The sequence below is a fragment of the Conger conger genome, chromosome 1 (genome assembly GCF_963514075.1).
Source record: "Conger conger chromosome 1, fConCon1.1, whole genome shotgun sequence".
In the NCBI taxonomy this organism is placed as follows: Eukaryota; Metazoa; Chordata; class Actinopteri; order Anguilliformes; family Congridae; genus Conger; species Conger conger.
Window position 1 is genome coordinate 27580248 of NC_083760.1, and position 27733 is coordinate 27607980.

At 40.4% G+C, this 27733-nt stretch overlaps 1 protein-coding gene across 2 annotated transcripts in view; it reads left to right on the forward strand.

Annotated features, from left to right (window-relative positions):
• The window catches only part of LOC133140578 (collagen alpha-1(XII) chain-like), a 71389-nt gene extending 49500 nt beyond the window's left edge, over positions 1–21889 (forward strand). For both annotated transcript variants that reach the window (XM_061260608.1, XM_061260617.1), the window contains 21 exons: positions 199–342; positions 966–1130; positions 1302–1340; positions 1830–1968; positions 3059–3201; positions 3920–4029; positions 7369–7521; positions 7674–7751; positions 9238–9324; positions 9884–9937; positions 10587–10682; positions 11147–11200; positions 12912–12965; positions 13199–13252; positions 14220–14291; positions 16179–16214; positions 16300–16366; positions 16574–16756; positions 17151–17228; positions 18703–18864; positions 19944–21889. In XM_061260608.1, coding sequence (XP_061116592.1) covers positions 199–342; positions 966–1130; positions 1302–1340; positions 1830–1968; positions 3059–3201; positions 3920–4029; positions 7369–7521; positions 7674–7751; positions 9238–9324; positions 9884–9937; positions 10587–10682; positions 11147–11200; positions 12912–12965; positions 13199–13252; positions 14220–14291; positions 16179–16214; positions 16300–16366; positions 16574–16756; positions 17151–17228; positions 18703–18864; positions 19944–19948 — 1973 coding nt within the window. In that variant the 3' untranslated portion in view covers positions 19949–21889. The remainder of the gene's footprint in view (positions 1–198; positions 343–965; positions 1131–1301; positions 1341–1829; positions 1969–3058; positions 3202–3919; positions 4030–7368; positions 7522–7673; positions 7752–9237; positions 9325–9883; positions 9938–10586; positions 10683–11146; positions 11201–12911; positions 12966–13198; positions 13253–14219; positions 14292–16178; positions 16215–16299; positions 16367–16573; positions 16757–17150; positions 17229–18702; positions 18865–19943) is intronic.
• Positions 21890–27733: the final 5844 nt, after the last annotated feature.

The following is a 27733-nucleotide window of genomic DNA, read 5'->3' on the forward strand; positions in this document are numbered from 1 at the left end:
GTCGAATCAGAAACCCATGACCAGGCTTAACATTGCTAGCTACTCCCTAGACCAGTCTTCACACCTGACTCTCAGGTAATGGGAAGGTACAGCATTTCTCAGCCTTCAAGGACCATGAATCGCTGATCCCTGCCCTGAATGGCCTGTTCTCATGTTGCAACCTGAGTCTGACGTCCGTGCTCTCCGCTCCCTGTCCAGGTATTGCTCTGAAGCATGTCAACGACAAAGTCTTCACCTCTGACAGCGGCATGAGAAGGAACGTTCCAAAGGTCCTGGTTGTCGTCACTGATGGCCGTTCTCAGGATGAGGTCAAGAAGAATGCCGCCACACTGCAGCAGTCTGGTAAGATTGAATGGGTTTAATCACAAAACCACAAAAACCACAAATAGCTCACCCTTTTCCGAGAAAGATGGTGTGAGTACAGTCTTTTGTTAAAACACCTATTTCGACAATTCAGGTATTTCTGGGGGGTATTTCAAAAAGCAGACCTACTGAGTTAGCTGGATAACTGTAGAGTAGAGACCAGGACCCTCCCAAATGTGGGACATGAACAGAAGTAAAATGAGCTGCTCCAGGTTCCTGGCAAAAGCAACTTGTACCCAACATACTACCGTAGATTATGCACCAATGCATTTGGATAGTGTGTCTTCAGGAAGCAGTGAGAGGTACTATAATGGCTATCTGTTTAAAACAGCTGCAAGTGATAGTACATGTACGTGCATGACATCTGATAAATATTTGAACTCTTTCATCATCATTAAAACATCAGAATACTGCCAGATACCTCAACTATTACTTTATTGTGTACAGTATAAGACCAAAACCAATTAGGATTTAAAATAGCCTTTACTCTTGAAAACATATTTTTGATTTCATTATTTCTCACATTTGCTTGAATAGTGTAGGCCCTTAAACTGGGTAACAACATTTGATTGAATCTTGAATTATTTTCTCCCTTCCTCCAGGTTACAGTGTGTTCGTTATTGGCGTTGCCGACGTTGACATAAACGAGCTCCGGAACATCGGGAGCAAACCCAGCGAGCGCCACGTCTTTGTAGTGGATGACTTTGATGCCTTTACCAAGATCCAGGACAACCTCATCACATTCATCTGTGAAACTGCAACATCAAGTAATTACCTTTGCTTTGTGCTTTGTGTCCTTCTATCGAGACATCCTATTACAATTGTAAAATATCGCTTGAAGGGCAGGACAGTTGGCCTTTATCTAAGGTTGTTTTTGTTTGTGCTTGCCATCATTGCATACTGATGTAACTGCTGTTCTTTTGTGACTGTTTTCTCAGCTTGCCCTTTGATTTACTTGGATGGATTCACATCGCCAGGTGAGGATTCGATTCCTAAAGAAGAATGTGACTGCTTGCATGTGATGCTCTGTCATCTCGACGCACAGCGAGCAGTCAGATTAATGAATGACCAAGCCTCAGTTTGCTGAAAGTCTGAAACAGTATTCAGGATTTCAAAGGATTATCATCGCAATATTGAATAAAAAATGTTTGCTTGTCATATTATTGCAGATTTGAGATATTGAGCTTAAAAAATTCCAAAGTCAATGGGCTCCAAGCAGATACGACTTTTACATTTTGCATTTTTTAATAATTTTAAACAGTATTTTTGTATAAAACTTCACACATGTATTTAGTGCCCTATAGACAACATATTTTTTCAGAAATGTCAGTTAGAACCTTCTAATTCTCAGCTCACTAAATGAACATAACACAGGGTCCTACATGCATGCATGTATATGCATGCAATAACACAGTGTTTTCCATTTGTTTTGTGTATGTGACTGTTCCTCTGTAACACACTCCTAGGCTTCAGAATGCTGGAGGCCTTCAACATCACAGACAAGACCTTTGCTGCTACAAAAGGAATATCCATGGAGCCTGGCTCCTTCAACAGTTACATTGCCTACAGGCTCCACAAAAATGCCTACCTGAACCAGCCCACAAAGTAAGTCAGAACCAGCAGCCTCTTACTGTACTGTAGTTCCTTTCACCCTCTCGCATTATTTCTAACAACCTTTCATGTTCCAATACTCCCTTTTTGGGGATCCATCAATGCCTGCTTGACCTTTCCTTTCACCTACATGTTGTTTCAGAGTGTAGAATGAAGCAATTAGTGATGAAAGATTACTGTAGCCAGTCGTAGTTGCACCTGTGTGTGTCATAGAGTGGGGTTCAGGGGCACCTTGAGGAACCAGACGGAATGGATTTAAAATGGCGTCAACCAATGCCATGACAGCAGTCTTTTCTCTTCAAACACCCATGGCCAGGCAAAGCATTGTCCATTCATAAACACCCCCTGTATTGCTTCGCGTGAGGGATTGATGGCATGTGAATGGAAACTTCCCGTAATGGTTATTTCTGGGAAATGAAAAATGCTTGCAGCCTCTCTGAGGAACCGAGTGGTGCTGAGATCAATTTCATAAAATGAGATGATTGTGTATGCTAGGGACACAGCTGTGACCGGTACTGCCTAAAGCTTTTTTGTGCAATGGGACTTGCAATTAGTCAGCGCAGATCATGTGGCAACTCTTGACCAATTACGGTCATGCAGAGGCCAGGGACAAAATAAGGCTAATCGAGACAACACACTTAGGTCAGCTTGAGTGGCCATCTCATGTGAATGATGAGTCTTGTGTCTGTTAAAGAAACGAAAGTAACCGTAATCTATATTAGAAGTGCACATATTTCATCTGATCTGCTGTCTAAGCCTTGTTCCTGCCATTTACTTAATGTCTATTACACCTGTTTTTTTCCTGGTCTGCCATATGTATCATTTGGTACATGTTCTCTTGGAAAAATTCAGCGAATATCATTAAAATCCATTGGATTCATATTTTTACTCTTCACTCCTAGCTTTTTTGAATTTCATAGATAACACATTGACTCCAGTGATTTCAGAAATCAACAAAAATATAAGGAAAACCGCAAGTAAAATGTAAAAGTTGCCTCCCAGCCCTGAGGCTTGGTGAACATAAAAGAAATTAGACCAAACATTGATGTTTATTTTTATTTATTTCCATTTTTGCACTTTGCAGAGAGGTTCATCCAGAGGGCCTTCCGCCCAGCTACACTATTATCCTGCTCTTCCGCCTGCTCCCAGATACGCCAACGCGGGCCTTTGACATCTGGCAGATAGCCGACAAAAACAACAAGCCTGAAGTCGGCGTCACCGTGGACTGTAAGGAAACCTCACTGTGACCCAATGGGAACAGCTGACCACCGGCTGCCTCCTCCCAAAGGGGTCTCCTACCCCCCCGTTTCACCGGCCAGTGGCTCAGTTAGTCTACTGGAGTGAGCTGTTTCTGTGTGGAGCACTATTACGCACTTCTCCATGCTATTACTTAGTTTTAATTGTTGCCAATTGTACTCATGCATGGCTGCTGGGTAGCTCACTCCATGCTACTTCTGGCACTTGAGTGAGCACTACGGCCTCTGGTTGAATCCGGTCCGTGGCAGTGCTGTTTGTTGCCGGTAGCCCTGTGGGTGCAGTGCATAATTGGCTTTGCACTGCATAGGGATATGAGAGGGATGCAGCCAGTATGGATAGCAATGTTTGTTCGCTCGAGAGACTCCTATTGGCCCTCTGTGTGTCCATGTGTTACTGTCTGAGCAAGTACACTGATGGGCTTCCATGGGGCACATACACATGCTTGTACTCCAGATTAGGGTAGGATTTGAGATGCCAAATTAAAAAAATCATGATAAAATAACCTACAGAGTTGGCAATTGTGGTGGTACAGAAGGATTGTAGGTAATTTAACACACATCTGATTGAAAATGTTATGAATGTGTCTTCATATTGCTAAATTTGACAACTATTCAAAATATCACAAATGCTAGAGGCACAGCTGTGTTGATTCCCCTCAGCAAAGTGAAGCCTCCATCTTGTTTTTCAGCCTCCAAACAAGCGCTAAGCTTCTACAACAAGGACACCAGGGGTGAGGTGCAGAAGGCCACATTTGACAATGATCAGGTCAAGAAGATCTTCCACGGGAGCTTTCACAAGGTAAACTCCCAATTGTAAAGTCCCAAAAGATAAAAAGATTCAACATTTACTCATTTATACCAAAAGATCCACAGTAAAGGGTGAAACACACCAGATGTTGTGTGGTTTCTTGAGGGCTATACTGTGTCATGGGTAGTATGCTTAAATGAATGTGGCACCCCTTCGTGCATTATAAACTGGTTAGTTTTGGAATGCCAAAACACTGCAGCTTCAGTGGGACCAGTGGAACAACTAGAATTGTGGAATTGGTGTAATTACCTTTGCGTTGGTCGGCAGGAGAGCTATGTGGAGCCCATTGGCACATCAAGAGCTGTGGACAGGCCTGCATCTGCTTTGGCTACTGGTGAATGTGAGCTTCAGTGTAATATCCAACCCTGGGCAATTTAGCTGTACAAATTTAACATTGTTTACAAAGAACGCACAGACATACACACATACACGCACACACACCGTAAAAGGCCACAAGATGGGAATCCTTACAGCATTCCAGTGAAGCAGTTGGCGTGTAGTCCCTCTGCAGGCCTGTCTCTTTAGAGAATATTGGGTTGCTGCTATGGATACAGGGCTGTTCCATCAGGAAGTACCAGGCAGGAGTTTTTCTTACTCAATCTGGCCTTGCTCAGGGGGCTTTAGGTAGCCTGGATTCTGGCTTAACTCTGCGGAAGCTGCATCTAGTAGCAGCATGCTCCTGGGGGAGGTGACCTTAGTGGCCCACAGGACCTCTCTGCATCGTCAGTCATGTGATTTGTCAGTCCTGTTTCCGGTATCCACCCCAAGGGCCAGGCTCAACAACCATAATAAGACAGGAGCAGACTTTTCTCTCTCCTTCCATGTAACAGATGACAGGTGGTCATCGCATCAGGAAAACCGGTTGCATCAGTACAAATCTCCCATAATACTATTTGCAAAATTGCAGGTTCCTGCAATAAGGTGGGCACTGTTCTGGTGAGGTTTTTACATCAGAGCTGGTGCTTGCTGCCCTGTCCAATGCAGGAAAGCAACTGTAAAAGATCTGCTTGTGAGCTCTAAAACAACCAAGAGAACTTTTGCATTCTTTTAGTCCATATTTTTCCGAAATCTTTTGGTGGTATTTTCGGGGTTGCATTTGGAACGTTTTCTAATGAATTGTGTGGTGTGCCCTTCGTACATGTGGTGAAGGTTATGAATTGTAGGCTTGTTTATCTGGAGTTTGTCCTTGGAGCATCCGATAACAAGTCTGTCTGCTTTGATCAGTCTGCCTCACTTGGAATGCAAAGTAAAACCTTTAGAGATGAGTTTAACAGACTTCTGTATGCCTCTGTCGTCCATGAAAGGGGACCTCAACAGGAGAATTTTTGGGCACTTTGTTCACAGGCTGTTAAATGCAAGAGGAGAGACTGTGCATTTATCATTATTGGTTCTCCTATATCCCCGTAGTTAACTGAAAAATGTAGAAATTACTCTTATTATCTTAAATAAATGCATGGCTGCTATTCATGGAGTCTAACTTGGAGATGAATACTGTAGTATTGCTACGCACCACAGAATAGATCAGAAAAACAAGACCATATAATTTTATATAGCTGAATCATGTGATCCGCATGGATTCAGAAACTCAAGTAAAGAGTCTAAACATAGTAAAGAATGTTAGGGTAGTGAACAAAAACGTGAAGTCCCTTCACAGGGTTTGGGGCTATCACTTTTTCCACTGGCCCCTCTTGCCTCAGTTTCCAATTTGAGGTTTGCTGATCTGAGGCTGCTCTCCTGTCTTGCCCTCCCCTTAAAATTAATGCAAAGCTATAATGGTCCTAGAGTATGTGGTTCAAACCACTGTTTCATTCCATGCTTACATCATCATAGACATTGTTGTTAATTTTGGTCAGAGGATATCCCATCAAACGCATCCCAACAATCAGTCGTCTTTCAGAGTCATTGAGGCCTCCCATTAGCATTCAGACCATTTTTATACCTCATTTTTATAGATGACCCAAAGCAATTTTCTGTCCACTTCCTGTAGACTAGACTGATGGGATAAAGAACTAATGGCTGTATGGAAGCCACAGTGAATTTATCACAGCTTACACCCATGACCATTTTTATTGTTTGACAAAATAGCCGTTAATACTTCTTACTTTAGTCCGTTTGGAAAATCCGTTTGATTGATTCCCACTTTGCGGCATGACAGTGCTCCATCTCAGGTGGCTCCCCTCTGCTCGAGGGGACCTCACTGGATTCTGACTGCTGAACCTCTGGCCTTTTGATTTAACTGCAGTCAGATTCAGAGGGTGGGGAATCAGGAGATTTGGGAGACCCACCTGGCTCTAACCAAGAGCCATAAAGCAAATGGAGTGGGGAGTCATGGTAACCTGTCAACTGTGGGGGTAAAAGATTGCATGACAGAAGCAAAAGTGAAAGCACATGACAAGATTCTGAGTGTTTAGCAGAAAGGGCTAATGGGGCACTTATATTATTTACTGACTTTGGTTTAAAAATACTTGAATATTTCTATACCATAATTATTTCAGTGATTGCCATAATGTCATGTACGGTTGCCAGAATCCTTGCCTCATGGTTCCCCAATTAAGTGAAAATGCAAACTGGCCCCATCTTTGGTATGTTGCTGGGTCAATCAGACCAACATTTTTTAAATGGAACCATGTACAAATGGCAGTTCTGTGACGTGAGTGTTGTGAGGGCTCTTTTGATGGTTTCCCACAAAACGAAATTTGACTAACTGGAATGGGAACTTGAAAACCTTTGGGATAACACCAGCTCTGTGGAAAGGACTTCTGAAAAGAGCACTCATGAATGGTTCACCACAAGTGCTGCTTCTGTGCCACAAACAGGGAGACGGGGGGCATTTCCAGTAACCTGTGGTGAGGGCAACACTGTTATCCTTGTGTTGCTAGTGAGAAAGCCGCTGACGTCGAATTTTCCCACAGCAGCTTCAGTGCCTACATTAACATATATTCCACATAATAATCTCAAATTCGTTTTAATCTGTGGAGAAAACGTCAGTGGAAATGTGAATGCGAATAGGCTCATTTTTGTAAAGTAAAGCATCTTTTCTACCGTTACCATTCCCCTTTGAGGTGGATTCAACATGTTTTTGCCATATTTTTTCATATGCTGTCCAGGAGAATCTCTCTTTCGCCTTCAATGGTTCCTTTGTCTTCAATTCCAAGTACCTTCCCTTGGTATTAGAGAAAATCACATTTCCATCAAGGATCAGCATAGCCAGACACCTCAGCAGACTGCCTTTTTTTCAGGATCTCTTTTCAAACCGATGTTCAAATAACTAGTAGGGCTTTGAAATATCAAACTGTTGAAAAAATCTGACACACTGTTGTCTCTTTCCAGCTTCACATCACGGTTTCTCCAAAGAGTGTCAAGCTGAACGTGGACTGTCAGGAAGTGGCGGAGAAACCGATCAAGGAGGCCAAGAACGTCTCCTTGGATGGCACTGAAGTTCTGGGTAAAATGGTGGGAGGCTCCAGGGGCGAATCAGCAACAGTGAGTAAATCCTGGCACCACATTTTTTCTCATTCTATGTTGAATGTTAAATGTTTTAAAAATGTGTTTTCATTATATTTATCACTTACCAGGATGCTCTGTTGAGGCGTTTTTTTGTTTGACATATGCTTTTTTCTGAAATTCCCATGCAGTTCCAGCTCCAGATGTTTGACATCGTCTGCAGCTTAGGCTGGACAAGCAGAGACAGATGTTGCGACCTGCCATCGACGGTAAGCGAAACCTCTATAAATATCTCACTGGGGTGTGTGGAGACAGATGGAACATTTATGCTGCATCAGCCTTGCAGAGTCTTTCTTTGTCCCAATTGTTCCCAAACTGCTGACACCAAAAGTGCCTGTAACAGGTGCAGCATATCATTTAATTTTGTTTGAATATCAACTGAAGGGGCATAAAATAGCTTTTTAATATTGGTTAGGAACCACTGTTTTACTACCGTTTGGGAACGACTGCTTTATACAGTATGTCCCTATTGACATGATACAGCCATCTCCCTTATCATCTGATGGCAGCTCCTGCAAAGTCTACTATAGTCTAGAGAATTTAAAATGTTATTTGTTCAGACTACATGTAACAGAAAACAATACATCATGACTGAGTTTTGACTGGGCCCAAGTGCTTGTCAAAAGTGCTCAAGTTCTTCAGAAGCAGGCGCCTTTAAAACTGAAATATAGTCTGTACATCCTCCAAGTTTTGGCCCCAAAGAAAAATGTTAGCTTTACCTCAATGTCATGTTTATAAATGGACTCTGGACTAGAATTGTATTATTTTATTCCTTAACCTTTATAGGTTGCACCATGATCTTGTAAGATTATTTGGAAATACCAGACATTTTTTTCAATCAGCCTGATATGTTAAGCTTTGACCATTGAGTTCTTTAAACAAAAAATTAAATAGTATTGAAATTCACTCACAGCACAGCCTGGGTGGTGCCATTAGATGTAAAAAAAAAAAAGAAAAGGGATTATTTATGCTTTTGAATAGTTACCTGTCTGTCAGTGAGATGGTTTCTGGCTCAGGTTCAGGCTGTTGGAGAGAACTTCATTTATTCTATGGCCTCCAGTATATAACTGACTATTGTTTCTTTGCGATTAAGCTCCATTAGCTCTGTTATATAATGTGAGGTGTTGCACTCCAGCATTAATTAAGAGCATTTAAATGCCTTGGATCACTATACTATTGTAATAAAAATATGCTAACTAATTCTATTGTGAATTTTCTGACCAGTGTATTATTTTTCCAGCCTAAAATTTCACTACGGTTGACTACAATACTTCACAATAACCTGTTGAGCGCTAGTGCTCTTGTTTTGTGTTAAGTAGAAATAATTGATCATTTATAAAAAAAGACATATTTTTGCTATTTGGTTATAAAATACTTACTGAAATCCCACAGCAGCCCATGTCCTACACGCTGCCCTGGTTTTAAAGCTTGTACCATTTGGGCCAGTTATAACTGATGTATGGATGTTAGTCGCCTTTTCACCTTTCTGGTGATTGGGTCAGAATCATTTGTTTTCCAGTTGACTTCTTTGACCTGCCAACCCCTGCACTCTTTGTGGATTACTGAAAAAGGACCAAAGTTTTTGAGCAGTATCCCATGGGACGGGGAGCTCCATATGAATTCCGAAAAACAGTCACTCATAGCTTTCTTTCTCTCTGTTTTTACCTCTCTCTCTCATTTTACCATGGCTGTCAGAGAGATGAGATGAAATGTCCATCCCTCCCCCACTCCTGCACATGTGCGCAGGACAGCATCGGACCCCCGGGACCCGCTGGACCTCCGGTAAAGACATCAGTCGTCTCTGTTTCTATCTCCTTCTCTGTTCCACTAGGTTCGCACAGCAGGACTGGTTCCTCCTGTCGTCGCTGGTGGGAACATACTAGCATACAAAGTCCACCATGATGGCAACAGGATGATTATAACTTCGCACAGGAGTTTTTTTAATTTTGCAAGAAGGAAGGAGGAATCTTTGGCTGTTCTTCCGATCCTTTGCCACTGGCCTGGGCTCAAGAAGCTTATGTCCTTAACTTTCCCTGAGAATTCATTCAAGTATTTTCCCTCACAGAATTTAGAAGTTAAGTGAATTAAGACATCCATTCAAATGAGTTGTGCCATGAGGCACCAATGTTTAGAAGTAGAGGCTTTATGTTTAATCCCAGCCTGAATAATGTGTATATGACCAGAAGCCAAAGTGAGCTATTTTTTTTACAGGTAAACAGCTCTTTTTTTTATAACCCAAGCTTGCCATTTGTCTCATAAGATCCTCCTTGTTCTCTATGTAAATAGTTTTAGTTACAGGCTATTTATGAATAAATAGTCCATAATTATCTTCTCTTCCTAGGGTGGCCCTGGATCTAAAGGCCCCAGAGGAGAAAGGGGAGAGTCTGGCCCATCAGTAAGTAGTTTTCAAACAAAAAGCCTCAACATGAACCTCTAACACAAACTCACACTAACAACCTCTAGTACACAAACTTTTAAAAGCAATAATAGACCTAAATATCAGCTGTCAACTTCTAGCAAAAACAAACCTGCACAAACAGCAGCCAAACCTTATCTTCATAACCCATTGCTAACAAACACAAGCCCTTACTATCCATATTTTAACAAAAATCCTCACATTCCACCTTTGACTTTTACAAGTAACAGGGATCAATACATATAAGTTTACTGGCTACGAACTACTAATATACGTGAATGTCAGTGGGGTTCAATTTAGTTGGGTAAAAAGTATAATTTGACATTTAACTTGAATGAAACTTTGTAGCACACAGGTTTCTTTTTTTTAAGTCAATGCTAAAAGAATGAATGTGGAATTGGTCCAGAGTGCAAGTTTTAGTGAAAGCACACTGCTATGTTTCAAGGGCACTCAGACTGGAGGTTGGGAAAGGACAATGGAACAACCAGAGCTTATTAACACATCCCCGTTCTGTCTGTGCTACCATATTCCAGCAATAATAACTGCAGCAGGAGAAAAGGATACCAGTGGAAATGTGTGAGCTGTTAACCAATGCTTTCCAAATTTGACGGGAGATCTTTTCTTCCAGGGTCCTCAGGGTCCGAGAGGAGAGCTGGGATTGCCAGGACCATCGGGGCCCCCAGGCCCACAGGGTCCCAGTGGCTTGTCCCTTCCCGGAGAGCCTGTAAGTCTATGTTTCCATTCCTAACCGTAGTCACCGCATGCAACTCTTTACCCTGTGGTGCGTTGTCATCTTGGTGGGGTTTTTTCCCCTTCACTTAAAGGGAGATAATGGGGCCTATTTTCCCATATTTATTTTTCCGAGAATTTCTTTATAGGGTGTGGGGAGATTGTGTGGGGGATTGTGGGCGATAGCCTTTGCGGCACTGTTCCCTTGTCTGAGATCTGAGCTTAGCGTCTCGGTTGACCTCCCTGAGGTGCAGGGAGAGTGGTCAGAAACTGTGAAATAAACAAGGTCTTTAGATATTTAAACGGCATATCCTTTTTTTCCAGCGGCACACCATAGAAGATAACAGTGATGAATATAAACGAGGCTGCGTATGAGTGTGTGCTTTGTTTATTTTGAGAAAGAGTTTGAACGTTTTGATGGTTTTAAAATTGAGAGCATTCCCTCTTTAATTATCACAGGGCCGCCCTGGACCTAAAGGAGATGCTGGCGATCCAGGATTACCGGGACACGCAGTGAGTACTGTTTGAGGCAATTATATTAACCGTGGGGTTTGGAAAGGAAACTGTGGAGTGTCCACAGTGAGCATTAATGCTACTATTTTGGAAGCCCTCCACCTGGCAGGCTCCAGGAAATATTGTGAAAGTGAGAAGTTCAAGAGGGAACAGCTGCCAACAGTCATTTCAGACTGGGACTCTTACACCGACCTGTGAGTCTATATGCTTTCATCTGACGCACGATGGATGCTTCTAGTACGTTCTTTCAATGGGTTGACAGTGAAAATAGGTGGCCCAAGCCAAACCCAGTGGAATGTGTCTGCGGATTTTCCTAACTGGCCATCATCAAAAATGAACCACTATTGGATCGTGGCTTTCTGGATAAATGTGGCATGGGTGGACTAGTGGGGGAATGGTGCTGATGAGAAATTATGGGAGACGTTTTCCCAGCTGACTCGACATGTATCGGAGTGCACAGCGGTTCCCACCCCCCCACCCCACCCCCCGCACATTTCTGCCTCTAAGGTTATCCAAAGATGCCTCTTCCTGTCGGTAGAGGAATTGTAAAAACCAGAGGGTCGCGGTCCCTGGATACCGGACCGCATCCCTCAAAGAATGGAATTCCTTGTGGATTGTACAGTGTATGCTGCCAGGGCACCCTGTGGGCGGTCTTGTGGGGAGGCTATTCACACAGGAACGAGGTGATCTCATGGAACTCAGAGCAACACACCAAAGCAACAAATTTACTTCATAGGCCAATCAGTTTTAATTTATTTTTAAGTTTAAGTTTTTTCCACTAATAGGATTTTGTACCTATTTTGCATTTTGTTTGTACACCTGTCCTTTCATCGGTGCCCAGTTTGCTGATGCAAGGAGGAAACCTTGAACTGCCTGAAAGCACTCTTTCAATGAGCGTCCTGAAATGAACTGGCCTGTCTGACCCACAGGAAAAAAAACATGTGTGATCATTTTTGTCTGCTCATTGGAGGATGATACAGCTCCAATATTTTGGGATTTTTATTTTCACTGGTGGTGCCATCTCCACTCTTCCGGAATCTGCTTTAAAACACTGGAATGGAAAGATTCTGTTGGAATGCACACATTTTGGATAAAAGGATTTCTGTGCCTTTTTGTGTGCTTGTGTGGTCAGACGATGAATCATTTAAAATTCCTCCATGAAGGACACAACAACAAAAAAAAAAAAAAAAACTGTGAAGAAGCACAAATCATCAGTTTCAATGAATTTCAACAATATTTTCTTCAAGAATCTTATCAAAACATACAACATTTGCATGGCTGTGGATACTCAGTTCAGAAGCTAAAGACATTTTGGAAAAGCCTACTGTAATTTCTCAAGAATCCTCCATTGAAATACACTGTGCTACATACGGGTTATGAAGCTAAAAGCAGACAGTACTTTAGACACAATATGAATTTAATGATCGCAGAGTGTGCAACCGAGTTCATAACATGACCAGGTTTATAACATGATATGGATCTGGAGTGCATTACCTTCCCTCTAAATCTTCTGCAGAGCTTCAAAGGAGGAAAAGATCTGATGTTTAAACGGCAGACTTTCACAGCCATAAATCCAAATGAAGATTGATTTTATTTTATGCATATACTATTGGCATTAGCATAAACTCTTTGGAATTATTGGAACTGTATATTGTGGGATATTTGTGAATGTGGATCATGAGGAGGAATTTACGCTTTTCTCTCCTTTTAGGGAGTCCGTGGATCTCCTGGTTCTTTAGGTCCAATTGGACCCAGTGGCCCAAGAGTAAGCTCATATAACTTAAAGTGTGATATTGAAAATATATTTGCATTCTTACACTTTCATGTGCTTTAATGTCTCCCAGTAAATCAATGTTGAGTTGAAGCCTTGGAATATCATCAACATTTACAAATTATTCATTCTGAATTTAAAAAACATGCATTGTCATCATGACTGCACAGTTTGAATTTATATTTATAATGGAATTTGTTGCATTTCTAACCATTTTTTAATTGTAGGGACCCCCAGGAAAGGAAGGGTCTTCTGGACCAAGGGGCCCATCTGGACCAATGGTATGTATGCACAAGTGGATTGTTATATCTATCTGGCAGTCAGAGGGGTTCCTATGTTATTGCACAAATTTGTGAGTGAGTGGTTTTCTATATCTGTATATGCTATTGTCGATAAGGTTTTGCATTTTATTCATCACCCAACTGACTGAAAGAGCATAATGGTGGTTATACCCACAATTTACTTTAAATCTTGGAATATTGTTTTAGTTTCCAAAATGTTTTCTACGATTATGAGTTTTATTTAATTGGCAAATGTAATATTTTTGCCGGTGGCACGGATGGTGCAGTGGGTAGCACTGCCGCCCCACAGCAAGGAGGTCCTGGGTTCGAATCCCCGTCGGCCGGGGCCTCTCTGTGCGGAGTTTGCATGTTCTCCCCGTGTCTGCGTGGGTTTCCTCCGGGGACTCCGGTTTCCTCCCACAGTCCAAAGACATGCACGGTAGGCTGATTGGAGAGTCTAAATTGCCCATAGATATGAGTGTGTGAGTGAATGGTGTGTGTGCCCTGCGATAGACTGGCGATCTGTCCAGGGTGTATTCCTGCCTTTCGCCCAATGTATGCTGGGATAGGCTCCAGCCCCCCTGCGACCCTGATCAGGATAAGCGGGTTCAGATAATGGATGGATGGATGGAATATTTTTGCCACTCAAGTCTTCATGATGGTATTCTATGTATATATAGAAGAGCAGTGGTCCTAACACTGATCCCTGGTGGACTCGATTTTCCAGTTTCCCTTACTCTTAAGAGAAATTCATGATTTAAAGAATATAATAAATCCTATCAAGTCAAAATATATACTTTTTCTATATTATAAAATGTTACTGTTACTGTTTTTACAGTTCACCACATGCATCAGTGCTCAACTTTTTCTGCACCATGAAGATTGTGATTATGTATGTATTGCTGTATGATGTTACAGTTAGTGATTACTTTTTCACTGCTGTTGTGCTCCTTTTTTTCCCATCTAGGGAAATCCAGGAAATCCTGGAATGCCAGGACCCTCAGGGAAACCAGGGAAGTCTGGAGACACAGGGCGCCCAGTACGTATTGATTTCAGCTGTAAATATACCTGTTTTTGAAGCAGTTCTGGATATGTGATTTCATGGCAAGGTAGAAACCATTATCCACAATACTCTCTGGCACAGTTCCTGTTTCCGGTTGGCTAGTCACATTATCATAGCTGTATGATTAACCTAAAACTTTTCAGGGACCAGCGTTTGTGAGAGAAATAATTAACTTACAGGATCTCACTCAACTGTGTCTGCACTTAATATGGACATTTTGACATATCTCAAGAATTTGTTTGAAGAGAACTGGACATAAATACTTTTTATCCAACCAGTATTTTATAAAATGACAAATATTATCAGGATGGACAGTCCGGTGGTGCCATCAACCTTTAAATCTTCAGACACAACTTTTTCCAAAATAAAAAAATGTAAAGGTCTGAAAACATTGATTATTATGTTGTACTACTTACACAGGCAGTGATTCAGAAACCATCTGCTGAGGACTTTTTTTTTCAATGGACACAGGCATTCAATTTCTCACCAAAAAGAGTGAAAACATAATCGATCAGCACCCCCTGGAAATACTCTGTGGAAGTCATTTTTGCTTGCCAAAGTACAGATTTCTCAAGGAAAGGGAGCTGCCTCAGAATTAAATGGGAATCACAGATACGTTTTTAATAACATGGAAATTATAGTTTAAAAAGAATAGAGTAATCTTTAAACCATGCTTTTCTAAGTTGAATCAGATGTTTGGGGTTGCCCATGAGGAGATCCTGTGATTTGCCTTGATTTCCTTCGTATCAGTTTTCATGCAAATGCGACCGCAATACAAGGGATACATAACAACAGACCATATGTGCTGACAGTTGAGAATTATTAACCGTGAAGCAGGCATCATGTCTGCTAATAGGAAACAGCCTAAACAAAATAGATTGCTATTTCTTGTTTTAAAAATCAACGTTAGTAAATGTAAAATGTTTGCGCCTCTATTCCAGAAGTATACCATGCATTACAGACAGCTTCTCTATGAATGCAGCTGGACAGCTTTACTGAATAGCTTTTTTGAAAAAAAAAAAAAAAAAAGGGCTGTACAGTGCTTATGTGTGCATGCTAGTGTGCATGCATGCATGTACAGGTATGCATGTGGAAAAGAGATTTAAAAAAAATCTTAATTATAATCAAAATTGTGTTCAGTCATACACATTACATGCTAAGTGGCTATTTCCTTTCGGTCTCAGACAATCAGGTGAAAAGGATATATCATTTAACCGGCAAGAAAAATCAGTGCGGCGTAGACACTCCAGGTCAATTAAGCTGTCCTCCAGCACATAGTGCTGTTAGCTCTGCCTGTGCACTGCAGTAATGTGAGGGAGCAGTGGCTGTACATGTTTTACTGTGTACTGAAGTGCGGTCACGGAAGTGAAAGTTTGCAGCAAACTGTGTTTACAGCAAAATACTTTTGAACGATTCCAATTAGTTCAGCACCAACACCTTTTAAATGCAAAGGGATGTCACTTGGGTCTAACAATGCCACCTAGGTAAGAACAAATATTGCATTGGTTGAAAATATTATTGCAGCCAAATAATTGTCAACTTTTGTTCTCCGCGTTTTCCCCATTAGCAGCCATTTTTGTTTGCTGACGCAATTTTTTTTCATATATCGACGAACGTTTGCTGTCTTGAACGCACGTCTGGTCTCTGCCTTTACAAATCGACAGATAGGAGGTTGCAGTATGAGTTGCAGCATGAGTTTTTTTCCTCCGTTGTCTCCAGGAGGTCATTTCCAAATGGGAAATTAATTGTTATGGTAATTATTTCAGCATAGTCATTCAATACAGGCAGGTTTTGCTTCTGGGTGACGGGATCCTTAGCCTTAATATACTGTTAACTCCTGAATGTTATTTTTTATTATTATAGGGGAACCCTGGAATAAAAGGAGAAAAGGGTGAAAGGGTGAGTGGAAAACAATCGTATTTGTAACTGAATTGCTGTTAAAGGTGCCTTCACTGGGACTAAATGCTCCTTTGATTTTTTTTAGGGAGACTTTGCTACTCAGAACATGATGCGGTCCATAGCCAGACAAGTGTGTGAGCAGGTGGTCAATAGTAAGTCAAAGAGACATAAACTTTTATTTTTTGTTATTTTGCGGGTGCCTTGAGAAAAAAACACACATGGACACACACACACACGCACACACATACACATAACTATATATTGCTCCATGTCATATCCGTCATTACATGTTACAGATATCATTGGTTGTATTTTATGTACTTACTGTATGTATATTGCTAATAATTTTTTTTTTCCAGGTCAGATGAGCAGGGTCGATATGATGTTGAACCAAATCCCCAATGGTTACCGCAGCAACAGCCCCGGGCCTGCAGGCCCTCCCGGGCCACCTGGCAGCGAAGGTTCCCGTGGAGAACCAGGTCAAACAGGACGCAACGGCTTCCCCGGAAACCCGGGCTTACCCGGTCCTCCGGGAGAAGCAGGTGTGTTCCTCCTCGTCACACTTACGTAAAGAATCTGCCATAACTCTTTGTCAGACCATGCTATTGCAGCCCGATGTGTTTCCACAAACAAAGTGCGTTGAAGAACTTCGCTATGGTGTCCTTCATCTAAGAGAAAACTGTGTAGTGTTTCTTGTTCTCTTTTGTTCCTAATTTTGACCCATTTGTTGCCACCTTCAAATGATCCCAAAATAATCACAGGGCAAAATATGCAGGTTGTAATGTCTAGAATACAGGTGTACATGTCATAATTAGGTGTAAGTATATATTACAAATAGTAAAAAGACAGAAATATAGTATTATTGTTATTAGTATTATTATGGAAACTGATTATGATTATGCTTGCTCATGGATTATGTCTTTGTTAATGACATAGGACCACCTGGAGAGAAGGGCGAGAGAGGTACCCCAGGACTCGGAACACGAGGACAGAGAGGTCAAACTGGACCACCTGGTGAGCGTCATACCCACGCCCGAAACCAGCTGTCCGCTCACATACCTGTAACCTGCATTACACACAATTACTGAGCCTGCAGCAAAACAGCACGGAACTAATGTTCCTCCGACCTCAGGCGCACTAAATCCTTTTCAGTGATGGCTGACAAATGCCAATCTCTGGTTACGTTTGGATTCGGTGATGGCGGAGAGCTCTGTGCTTGTGATTTCGTTATCTCTCCGAGCTCAGCTGCATTAGCACAAAGCAGAGACCGAACTGTATTATGCATCATGGTATTTAATCCAAACAGAGATAGCTGTGCTTATTAAATTGTATTCCAGCTGTTTAAAAAGAATTTCACAGCCAAGCGCTTCCATTTCCTGTGGACATATTAATCTCCCTTACAAGATGCAGAGGAGCGGTTGTTGGTAACTTGGCCGAAAACAAAAAATGTCATAGACCAGGCTGGTCAAAGAATGAGATGATATAAGTCAGAAATGGCCAGAGGATACCCATGATACCATAACACAACTGAAGTACAGTAGTTGAAGTCGTGAACAATGTTAGTTCTGAAATGGATCTGTTTTTTGGCCGTAAGTTCATATTTTGATCACCACCATGTCCCCGGAGGGACATCATTTTCCAAAAAAGTAAAGATATTTCAGTTTTATTTTTATGTAGTACATAAAGTATTTATTAGCGATGTGATTTGCTTTTTCAAAATACTTTTTCAATGCAACTTCAAAAAGGTCTCTAAAGCGTCACTTTAACGTGGTGCCTTCCGTGATCGCCGTTTGAAGTGGACTGTTTGTCACAGTGAGATACCGAGGTTCAGTGACCTTCCTGACTTTTTACATGTTACCTCTGAAGGGGGGCTGGTTTAAACTTCAGCAATTACGATGCGGTCCAAAAACAGCATGACCTCATCCACCCGGGGTTTCTGGGTAGCGGAGCTGAAACGTCCGGTTTAATTGTGAATACTCGGTCTGAATGAGGCCTCCCTGAGGGGGGGGAGAAAGAGGGTCAAACAGGAGTGGAAATATCACACAGTTCATTCAAAGACTGCCAAGTCTGATCTAGTGTAGGGAAAAGAAACAAAAATGTTACAGTGTCTAGCGATGATGAGTCATTGTTCCGATCCGGCCAATCAGACCGTCGTACAAATTAGCCATACTATGGAGGCTTCATTGCCAACATATGTGCTGACTTAAAGGGATGGAGAGAGAGTGAGTGTGAGAGAGAGAGGAGGAAAGGGGAAAATTCCACTCCAGCTTTACACCGTCTAGACAGTCCGGGGCAGGGGGTAACTCCACCACAGTCTTAAAAAAAAAAAAAAAATGAGCAGTCTAAATATTTAAATTACAGTGGTGCAAACCAATTTTCCCCTGTGATTGCCATTTGAAAATTGGATGATGATGTCATGATGGCTCTGAGCAGCCACTGTTATTTGTTATTTATTGAACTATTTTCACCCCCCCTCCCCACCACGCAGGCCCACCAGGCGAGTCCCGGACCGGCCCTCCAGGACCCTCCGGCTCCTCTGGGCCTCGCGGGCCACCTGGTCGCAACGGCTCTCCTGGGGTCCGGGGCCCACCTGGCCCGTCTGGCTACTGCGACTCCTCTCAGTGTGTTGGCATTCCTTACAATGGAGCAGGTAGGAAACGCCGCTCGTGATGGATTAGAACAGGATGGAAGAAACTGCTAAGTGCAATGGAAAAGCAGTATGAACGCACTCCCAAAAAGGGTACTGATTAAAGGCCCAATAATCAAATGTGAAAAATTTAAACGGCACACTTCTCTCCTTGCAGTAACTGAATGGTGAGAATTGTGCAATTTCTTTTACATGAGAAACCACTAAGTACAACGTGCGTATCATGTAAAATCCTCCTCCATACATTGTGGTTGTTCTGGTACACCCCCCAACCCTGAAAGCTCTATGGATTACAAATGTGGCATGTGACTAATCCAAAATTCTGTGTGGTAAATGGACAGAAATATTAAACAAGAGGTTATTTGCCACACAGACGATGAAGAAGTTCATCCTCCATAAAGTTAACTACTTAGTTAAAAAACGGACTTGTATGCTGTATATACAGTACTGGCCCAAATAATGGGAACACTGTGTTTAGTACTCTTAAAACTTGTATCTGTGCCCTTTCTTCTGTTGCTGTTTCTTGGAGCCATTAAAACAATATCAAGGCATAGTAACATTATGTAACCATCAGTAATTTTAACTAAACTATACACATAATAAAATAATGAAAAGGTTGCAGAAATATTATCATTTTATTTACAAAAATACTGGACAAAGAAGTTCATGTTCAAGCTAATTATAAAATATCCAACAATAATTTGTTTAACACAAATGCTAATAATTTATGTATGTTGTTTCATGTTTATACTACATTCATTACACTTCACAGTTATTATGGCAAAAGGAGAAATTGTTGCAAAACATTACATTAATCTAAAAGCTCTGTTTATCAATGCAGTGTTTCCATCATTTGTGCTAGTACCGTATATTTCCCTAAATATACTTGAATGCTTCTCTAATTAACAGATTAATTCTTCCAGTTATTGACAATTATTTTCCATTGCTTTTTGAGAAAAAAGGCAATGGAAAATCCCCCCCCCCCCCCCCCCCCGTCTTCCCAACCAAAAAACTTTAGTCGGCTGTGCTGCTTTTTGAACTGTTACTGAGATATTTGCTCATATGCTTATGGGCCCGCACAGGATAAGCACCATGGATGTGGTTACTCAACATTGCTGACCGTCACATAAGATGGAGGAGACTGCCACTAACAACACTTTACAGCTAATAGACAAGCAACAGCGATGGCAACATAGTGGCCTGTTTGCATCTTGAACCCAAAACACCGAACGGAAAGAGCGAGAGCGTGAGAAAGAAAGCCTCAGTCGGCGATGGAGCATGCAAAACTACTAACAAGGTGGATTTGTAAACCAAAAGAAAAAAACAATGACATTAACATGGGATTGAAGAGGTGATATCTGTAAATAAAACTAATTGTGCCTTGTAAATGATTCCTGAATCACATCCACTAAAATCAGTTTAACATCTAGCTTGTACCTTCATAACCTGCTGCTTGCTGACTGCCAGCATAACCTCTTTCCCCAAAGATTAAAATGTTTTTGTATTGCCTCTGCTCTGGCCACATCAAAGCATGTAACATTTGTACATGGAAACAAATAGTTTTCTTTCTGATTTTGTTTTTCTTATATTTGCTCATTTCTTTATGTTTTTGCTCTGTTAAATTGGTTCCTCCTGTACCTCGAAGCTATGAGGGCAAGCACCAAATATCACAAATGTATAGAAAGTTTGTTGTCAGAATTCTCAATTGATTTCAAAAAAATATATTATGTTGTAGAGGAACATACAGTATTGCGTTGAACATGACTAGGAGTACTAACAGTACCCTTTTATTTTTTTTGTAAAACTATGTCACTTAATTGAACCCAAGGAATGTATTAAATACATAACTGTTTTTTAATGTTATGTTTAAAAAAATAGTGTACAATAGTGTACACACATAGTATCCCATTATGCCCACTAGAAGAAGAATCTGATGTGGTTAACATTGTTTGCTTATATGTTCTTTGGTGCCTTATTGGGAAATGAAAGTTTGTAGGTGGAAATAATGTAAGCAGAAACGTGCAGGTGTTATCTGTTAATGGCAAGTTGCAGACTCCAGACTGAATTCCTGTTGAATTGGCCACAAAATATTTCCAACCAGACCCTTACCAGCCCAGGCCAGATCCCCATGTAGTCCCAATGCCAGAGGAGCTGTCCGAAGACACTGACGCAGAAATACAATCACCCGGTTATTCGCGAAACCAGCGTGGAAAGAGATCGCTATGAAGACTGAAGCCTAAAACCATAGCAACATAAAAATGGGGCTTGGAGTTCCTTTAAAATCATTCCAAATCACATTTTCTATTTTTGCATATGTGCTTGAAATAAGGGAAATTACCACACAGACTTGCACAAATTGGCTGGAAATTAGCTGGAATTTGTATGGAAGGGGGGAAACTTTTTTTTACCGATGTTTGCCATCTGTCCCCTTAAGTGTCTTTGCTTGTAATATAACTGCAGTGTTTATCAGAATCCGATGTTTAAACCACTCTTGTAAAAAAGAAGGAAATTTGCATTTGAGCATTCATGGAGCAAAGCCAACTTGTAGCACAACAGTATTCAGCAATAAATGGCAATCTGTGTTCATCAAAGCCCAGAAGTGCCTTCCTGTAAAGTATGTTGTTTTATTGCCATTATGTGTGTCTTGCTTTTTTCATTGTTAATGAATCCAGACCTGAATTTATCGACAGTACTCCAAACTCCATTACAGTAGCTAAATATGGCTTCCATTGTTATTTTAGACAAAATATTTATCTGTTTTATTATTCCAACTCACAGCTGATTTTACCAAGGGTGGAATTGCATGTCTGTGTTGTATATTTAGTGAGGATTTTAAAAAAAGCAGAATATAGTTTTTTTGTTTTGTTGTTTTATCAATATCTCATGCAGTTGGAATTTGTTTGCAAGACTATGGATATAGAATTGCTGTTTTCATGTTTTAACTGCAGATTGTGAATTTCATGGCCTTATTTCCTTATTTATTTCTGAAACGTAAGAGGCATTTTTCAATAAAACTACTGAAAATGTATCATTTGTGTCAATGTCATTTCCCTGATATGCTAAATATGGGATTTGAAGACCATGGACTTTAGGCTAGCTTCACAGTGCACTAGGCAGAACAAAAAAAAGCAATAATTGTAAAAAGAAAAAGGAAAACAATTGTTTTGTCATTGAAAACTGCACAAAACAACCGGGCGAGTGAACAGCAACTACTACACAATGTTGATTTAAGGCTACTAGAGACAAAAGATTAGATTTACGATGTTTCATTCACAAAATAAATTCCCATTAATGATGGATAACATGTTGAACTGCTGCCACTTAGCATACATTTGTTCATACATTTCCAGCCTCTGATATAAGCCATTGCTCTGAATATTTAAAAAAAAAACTAAAATGATAGGGTTCCAGCAGCTGCAATACTTGGACCCCTAATTAACAGTGTTATGGTTCTGGAAACTCCAACTAATGCTCTTCATCTCTTCCCAACGTATTTTGGAATATCGGTACATGGACAGGCACCATGTCTAGGCATGACTGCTTGTCAAGTCAACGCCTTAGGTGATTTATATAGTGTTAGTAAAGCTACTGAACATAGAAGGATACCCCTATGGACAAGACGCCAGGCAGCAGCCACAGCAAACACAATCACCCCATCCGTCTTTCCGATGATGAAGTCTTCGCCAAAATTGTCATTGTGTACCCTATATGAAGACCTGGCTGAAGATTGGACCCAGTCTTCTCTCTTACAGTGCACAGATTAGCGAGAGCGTCTAACCTTATTCAAAATGAAAGACAAGAAAATGGGACAGCAAGGATTAACAGCGATTCATTTTGGCATTGCGATTGTGGGAGTGAATCATGGTCCTCCTTAAGTCAGCCAAGAGGAAAGTTACTTTGTAAGTGTAATATTGCTATATTTCATATTCGCTGAAACTGGCCTGCTCCAAAATGTCAGTCTTAATTCACAGTTGCTTTCATCGTTTATATTATTACAATGGTTTCTCCTTGAAGACAAAGTGAATGATCTCAGTGAAGTCATCTCACACACACCATTTGTTTTTAACTCCTTAAGTATCACCCCTTTTCTTAAAACACTCGAAAAATTACATACCCAAAATAAAATGCAGACTATTCTTGAGCCCTTTTGACTACAGTCATAATCCCGGTGTCTTCTGAAAGGTAACCCTTTGGGGTTTGTTTTTTAAGTCTTACTAAATCAAAGTTACAGAAGCTCAAGAACAGTGGAAGTGGAAGATTTTTTTCTCACTGAAAAGATTTTGTGCTTTTGAGTGGATTCAGATCATTGTGGTGGTGCCTGGTGTACTTAAAAACACAATAGAGCCACAGTCAAAACACTGGAAAAATCCCCTTTTAAATTTGATGATGATATCGCCCAAAATCAGCATTCTGCATTGTTTTTCTAAGCTATGTCGAAGCAGTTTTCCTAAAAGGAGACTCCCAAAGGACACATAGAAACTGAATGATATTATGGGTCTCATGATGTGTAAAGTACTGTATTTTGCTTACTGAAGTATACAACACGTTTTATTCTGAAAAAAAAGGTTTGCACTTCCACCCACCTCTCACCCTCCCCCTACCTCTCCTCAGATAGCAACAGGTCGACTTGCTCCTTATTTACAAGCACACTGATTAATAATACAATATTTTGAGAATGTATTCAGATGATCACTGATATAAAATGGGGTCACGACAATGAAAATGCCCTCTATTGTGGAGCCAGATGTGTTTTCACTGTCTTCCTCAGAAATATTCACTCGAGAATACTCAAGAGGCTGGAGAGACAAGATTCCTTAGAAGCCTTTAGATGTAGGCATCGCAAATTTGTTCTAAAACGTCAATCTTTTTGGTAATACAATCCCAAGAACAGTTTCTGCCGAAGCGTAACAGTCTCTGTGTGCGTACTGAAAATGCTATTGTTTCGATATCATTCCGGCCAGAAAAATTAATGCTGTGCTATATTATGAAAGCCTTTCATACTATACACCATACAATATACAAACGTAATGTAAGCTAAAATGCTTCTCAGTCGTTACTTCAATACCATAGTGATTTAAAAATGCGTGGTCAGAAACGGAATGAATGCAAAAAAAAAAAAACACACTAGCCAAGACTTAAGGGGTTAAAACTATTCTATTTAGATTTCTCATGCAATGAATATGACAAAGGCTGCTTCTTTTTTTCTTATCACATTCCACAGTAGTCAACAATGTCTTCTACACCCGATCTGGATCTGTCACTAGGCAGATTTTTCTTTGATGTGTTATTGCCTACTTGGCTACTTCTGTCCTATCAGAGTAGGACCTCAGCAGTAACCTCACAGATCAACCTAAGGGCCTGCAAGACAGCCATGCACACGATGCAGTTTTTATAATATGTATTTACTGTGGTCATAAATGAATTAGTGGGTGAAATTTTGGCTTGAAGAATGCCTATTCTTTTCACTGGGGGCAACATATTTAATGGTTCTTTCCTGGAATGTAGGATGTTTTCCATAAAATATAATCTGGAATTACTGAAACCATCTAGGCTGCTAGACATTCCGTATAAGGACTAGACATTCCATACACACATGTACGGTTCTCATCAAACTTTATTTTGTGAATGTTGACCTACCCAAAAGAATGTAGGAGATTGAGCCAACAAAACAGCACAAGAAAATGACACTGCTTTCATCATTTGCCATCAGGTCAAATCACATTGAAATTATTTTTCTAAACAAAAATTAATGGAAGGATTGCAGCTAAGCAAGCAATTAAACTAGTAATTAATGTCTGCTTCTGTTGCCGGACGAATCTCCTAATTCAAGGGCTGGATTTATTCCGGGATTTCCTATCAACTGCCTATGAGCATTAAAGTAATCCAATCCAAAAATAGTTGTTAAAAGTTCATGATTGACATCTGAATCCTGTACCCCAATGTGAAACACTTACTGTCATCTACTGTGAACAATTACCCTGGCTCAATTAACTGATAGTGGGGTATACTGCACAGCTAATCAGCTAATTGAGCCTGGGTAATTTATGGAAACAAAAACATACATACACACCAGCTGTCCAGGAACACCAGCCCTGAACTAATTACTTTTTTCTCTGGAATTGCTTTTTTTCTCTGGAAGTTTCCTCATTAATCATACAGGCCTACTCGGTTGACTAAAATGCAATTGCAAAATACACATGTTGATATGACAAATGCACATGTGTACTTAGCAGTTACATTTCGTCAGGGGGGTGTAGGGAACATAAAATAAAAAGAATGTGTTTGAAAGAGAACCCAGATGAGATTTCCTCTCAACTACTGTATAAACATGGTGCGAAAGTGCACATAGGTAATATAAAGTTTATGGCATCCAAGATAAAAATGTTATGTTTTTTGTCAATCTGGTGTGCATTTAAAAAGTGACTATGTAAGCTGACTCTTTCTTGATTTTGATACTAAGCCTTTGAACTTTGATAAAAAATAAATGTGTGGAATTCACTGGTAAAACGTCCTACATAGATGAAAGGATAAATCTGTGATAATGTTAAAATCCAAAGCAAAAAAAACATTTTTTAGGGCGAAGATGTGGTGTACATGTGTAACATAAATCTTCTTGAACAAAATATGTTTTTGAATGTATTTTCTGATTTAAATAATGTAGGCAATTATTGAAAGTACTATATTGCATAAATAATTTCATTTCCCCTAAATGATTAATTATAAAAATAAATAGCAACTACTAATGCTTGGGTGGACTGTCTACTCTCATTAAAAAAGTAAACAAACGGGGGGAAGCCCCAAGAGGGAGGCTGTAAACCAGGGGTGCACAACAAGGGCTGATCCGCTTCAAGATTTTGTGCCAACTTCTGCTCATAATTATTTAATTAGCTAAATAATGTCTTGGACAGACATTTGTATATGCCCCAGCTACAGCTGCAAGTGTATCCTACAGACTTTACTCTGCTCAAGTACAGGAGTCCCAATAAATTAAGGAAATTGGTTGGAACAAAAACCAGCTTGCAGACCGGCCCTCCAGGCCAGAGTTGTGCACCCCTGCTTTAAACCAACTATGAAAGATGCCTTTCAGGTAGAGTGACAAAAAATGGAACAGGCCTGTAAACACAATTCCCGTGAATAGATTTCCTGGCTGTTTCAAAGGGGATAATATCAACCGTCAGTAGTATCATAAGATAATGTTTTGACACCCCATATTATGACACGTGGGTCATAATGATGCTATTAAAGTGAAAACAATCTTTCCTGTGGAAGATTTTATGACGCTGAGCAAAGCAAAAGTAAAACCATCATTTAGTAGGTATTTCCTGCCATAAAATGAGCTCATGGAAGGCTAATGAGCCAGTAGGCAGATTCTGGGTGGCAGAAGTAGCTGTCTGAATATGATGTATTTCCTTAAGCAGGTATTCATTTCACTTTAACAGGTTTACCATGATGTAAAAATAGGTCTTGAGTTATCACCTCCTCCATCAACACACACTCACACATGCACAGACATACACACTCTTCCATAACCATACGGATGAAATGAAAACAGGATAAAATAAATAAATTCTGATGGAAAATTACATAGTACAAAACTAGTTTACATACAAGGATCTTGACAGTACTGTACATTATAGTAATTTTTGTTTTTCTTTTGGAAATTTTGCATTTTTTAAGAGCAGAGAGCTATGAATTATGAAATGTTGTATATATGTTATCCCTCAGTCAATTTGTTGTTTAATCAGCTATTCACTGGTAACCGGTCATTTAACTACACAATCAATCATGTAATTACATCAATTTATCAGTCAGTCTTTCAATCAATAAATGTGGGTTAAGTGAAGTCTTTCACAATTACATTTTTAAATCTAGTTAGTGTTCTATAAACAAGACCCAAAATTAGTTATACTTCAAAATGTAATAATAAGTGTGCTTTAATTTCTCTCTCATTTAAAATAGTCAATAATTTGCCTGCTGGGAAATGCCTCCACATCTCTCTATAATGAGAACAAGGAAAACAATTCCTAATGCGAACTTTAGAATATCTCCCCTTCACAGAGGATTTGTGTTTTACATCTGGTATGCCCCTAACCTAGCAGGTGTGCAATGACCCATTGACCCCTTTATGACCTGTGTCCTCCCTATGCCTGGTTCACCCCTGGTCTACAGTAGGTTTGTGACTGTTATTTATGCTGCCCTATACCTTGATGTTCAGCATACAACAGGGGGCTCGACTCCTGCTTTTTCCAGTTCCAGTGCCCAGTAAAGCTTGGTGGAGAACACATGCATCGTCATGGTCTCCTGTTCATAACCAATTTCATTAAGGCGCGTTTGCCAGTATTGCATTCAAAAGCAAGAACGGTGATTTATAATCTGGCACCCACTTTTACTATAGCTAGGTAACTAATACATTCAAGTTGCTTCATTCACAATTCCTTTCTACCACAACAATCTACCCACTACACATTTAGTCCAAAGCATAGGTTCTTCAACAACTTAAAAACATCAAATCCATAAATAGCAAAACACAAATGCGCAGCTGTTCTAACCAAAAGACAATAGACAACAGCAAAAACTCTGTTTCCCGTTGGCTAACATTAGCTGTGCCTGATTTTAAATCCAGCTATGACCAGCTTGAGATACCAGTTGCCCAGCTGTTTAAAAAATATATCTTGAGCTGGCCAAACCATGTTGAGTAACTGGTAAACCAGCTAAAGCTGTTTAAAAACCTAAATTAAAATGTTTTTTGTTTTCGGCAGGGGTTGATATTTGCTTGCAAAGCTGGACAGGGATGTAACATTAGAAGTAGGGGTGAACAAGTAGTGCATTACTCGTATCAGTTTCCGTATTTGTTAAACCAATTAAATTCCTC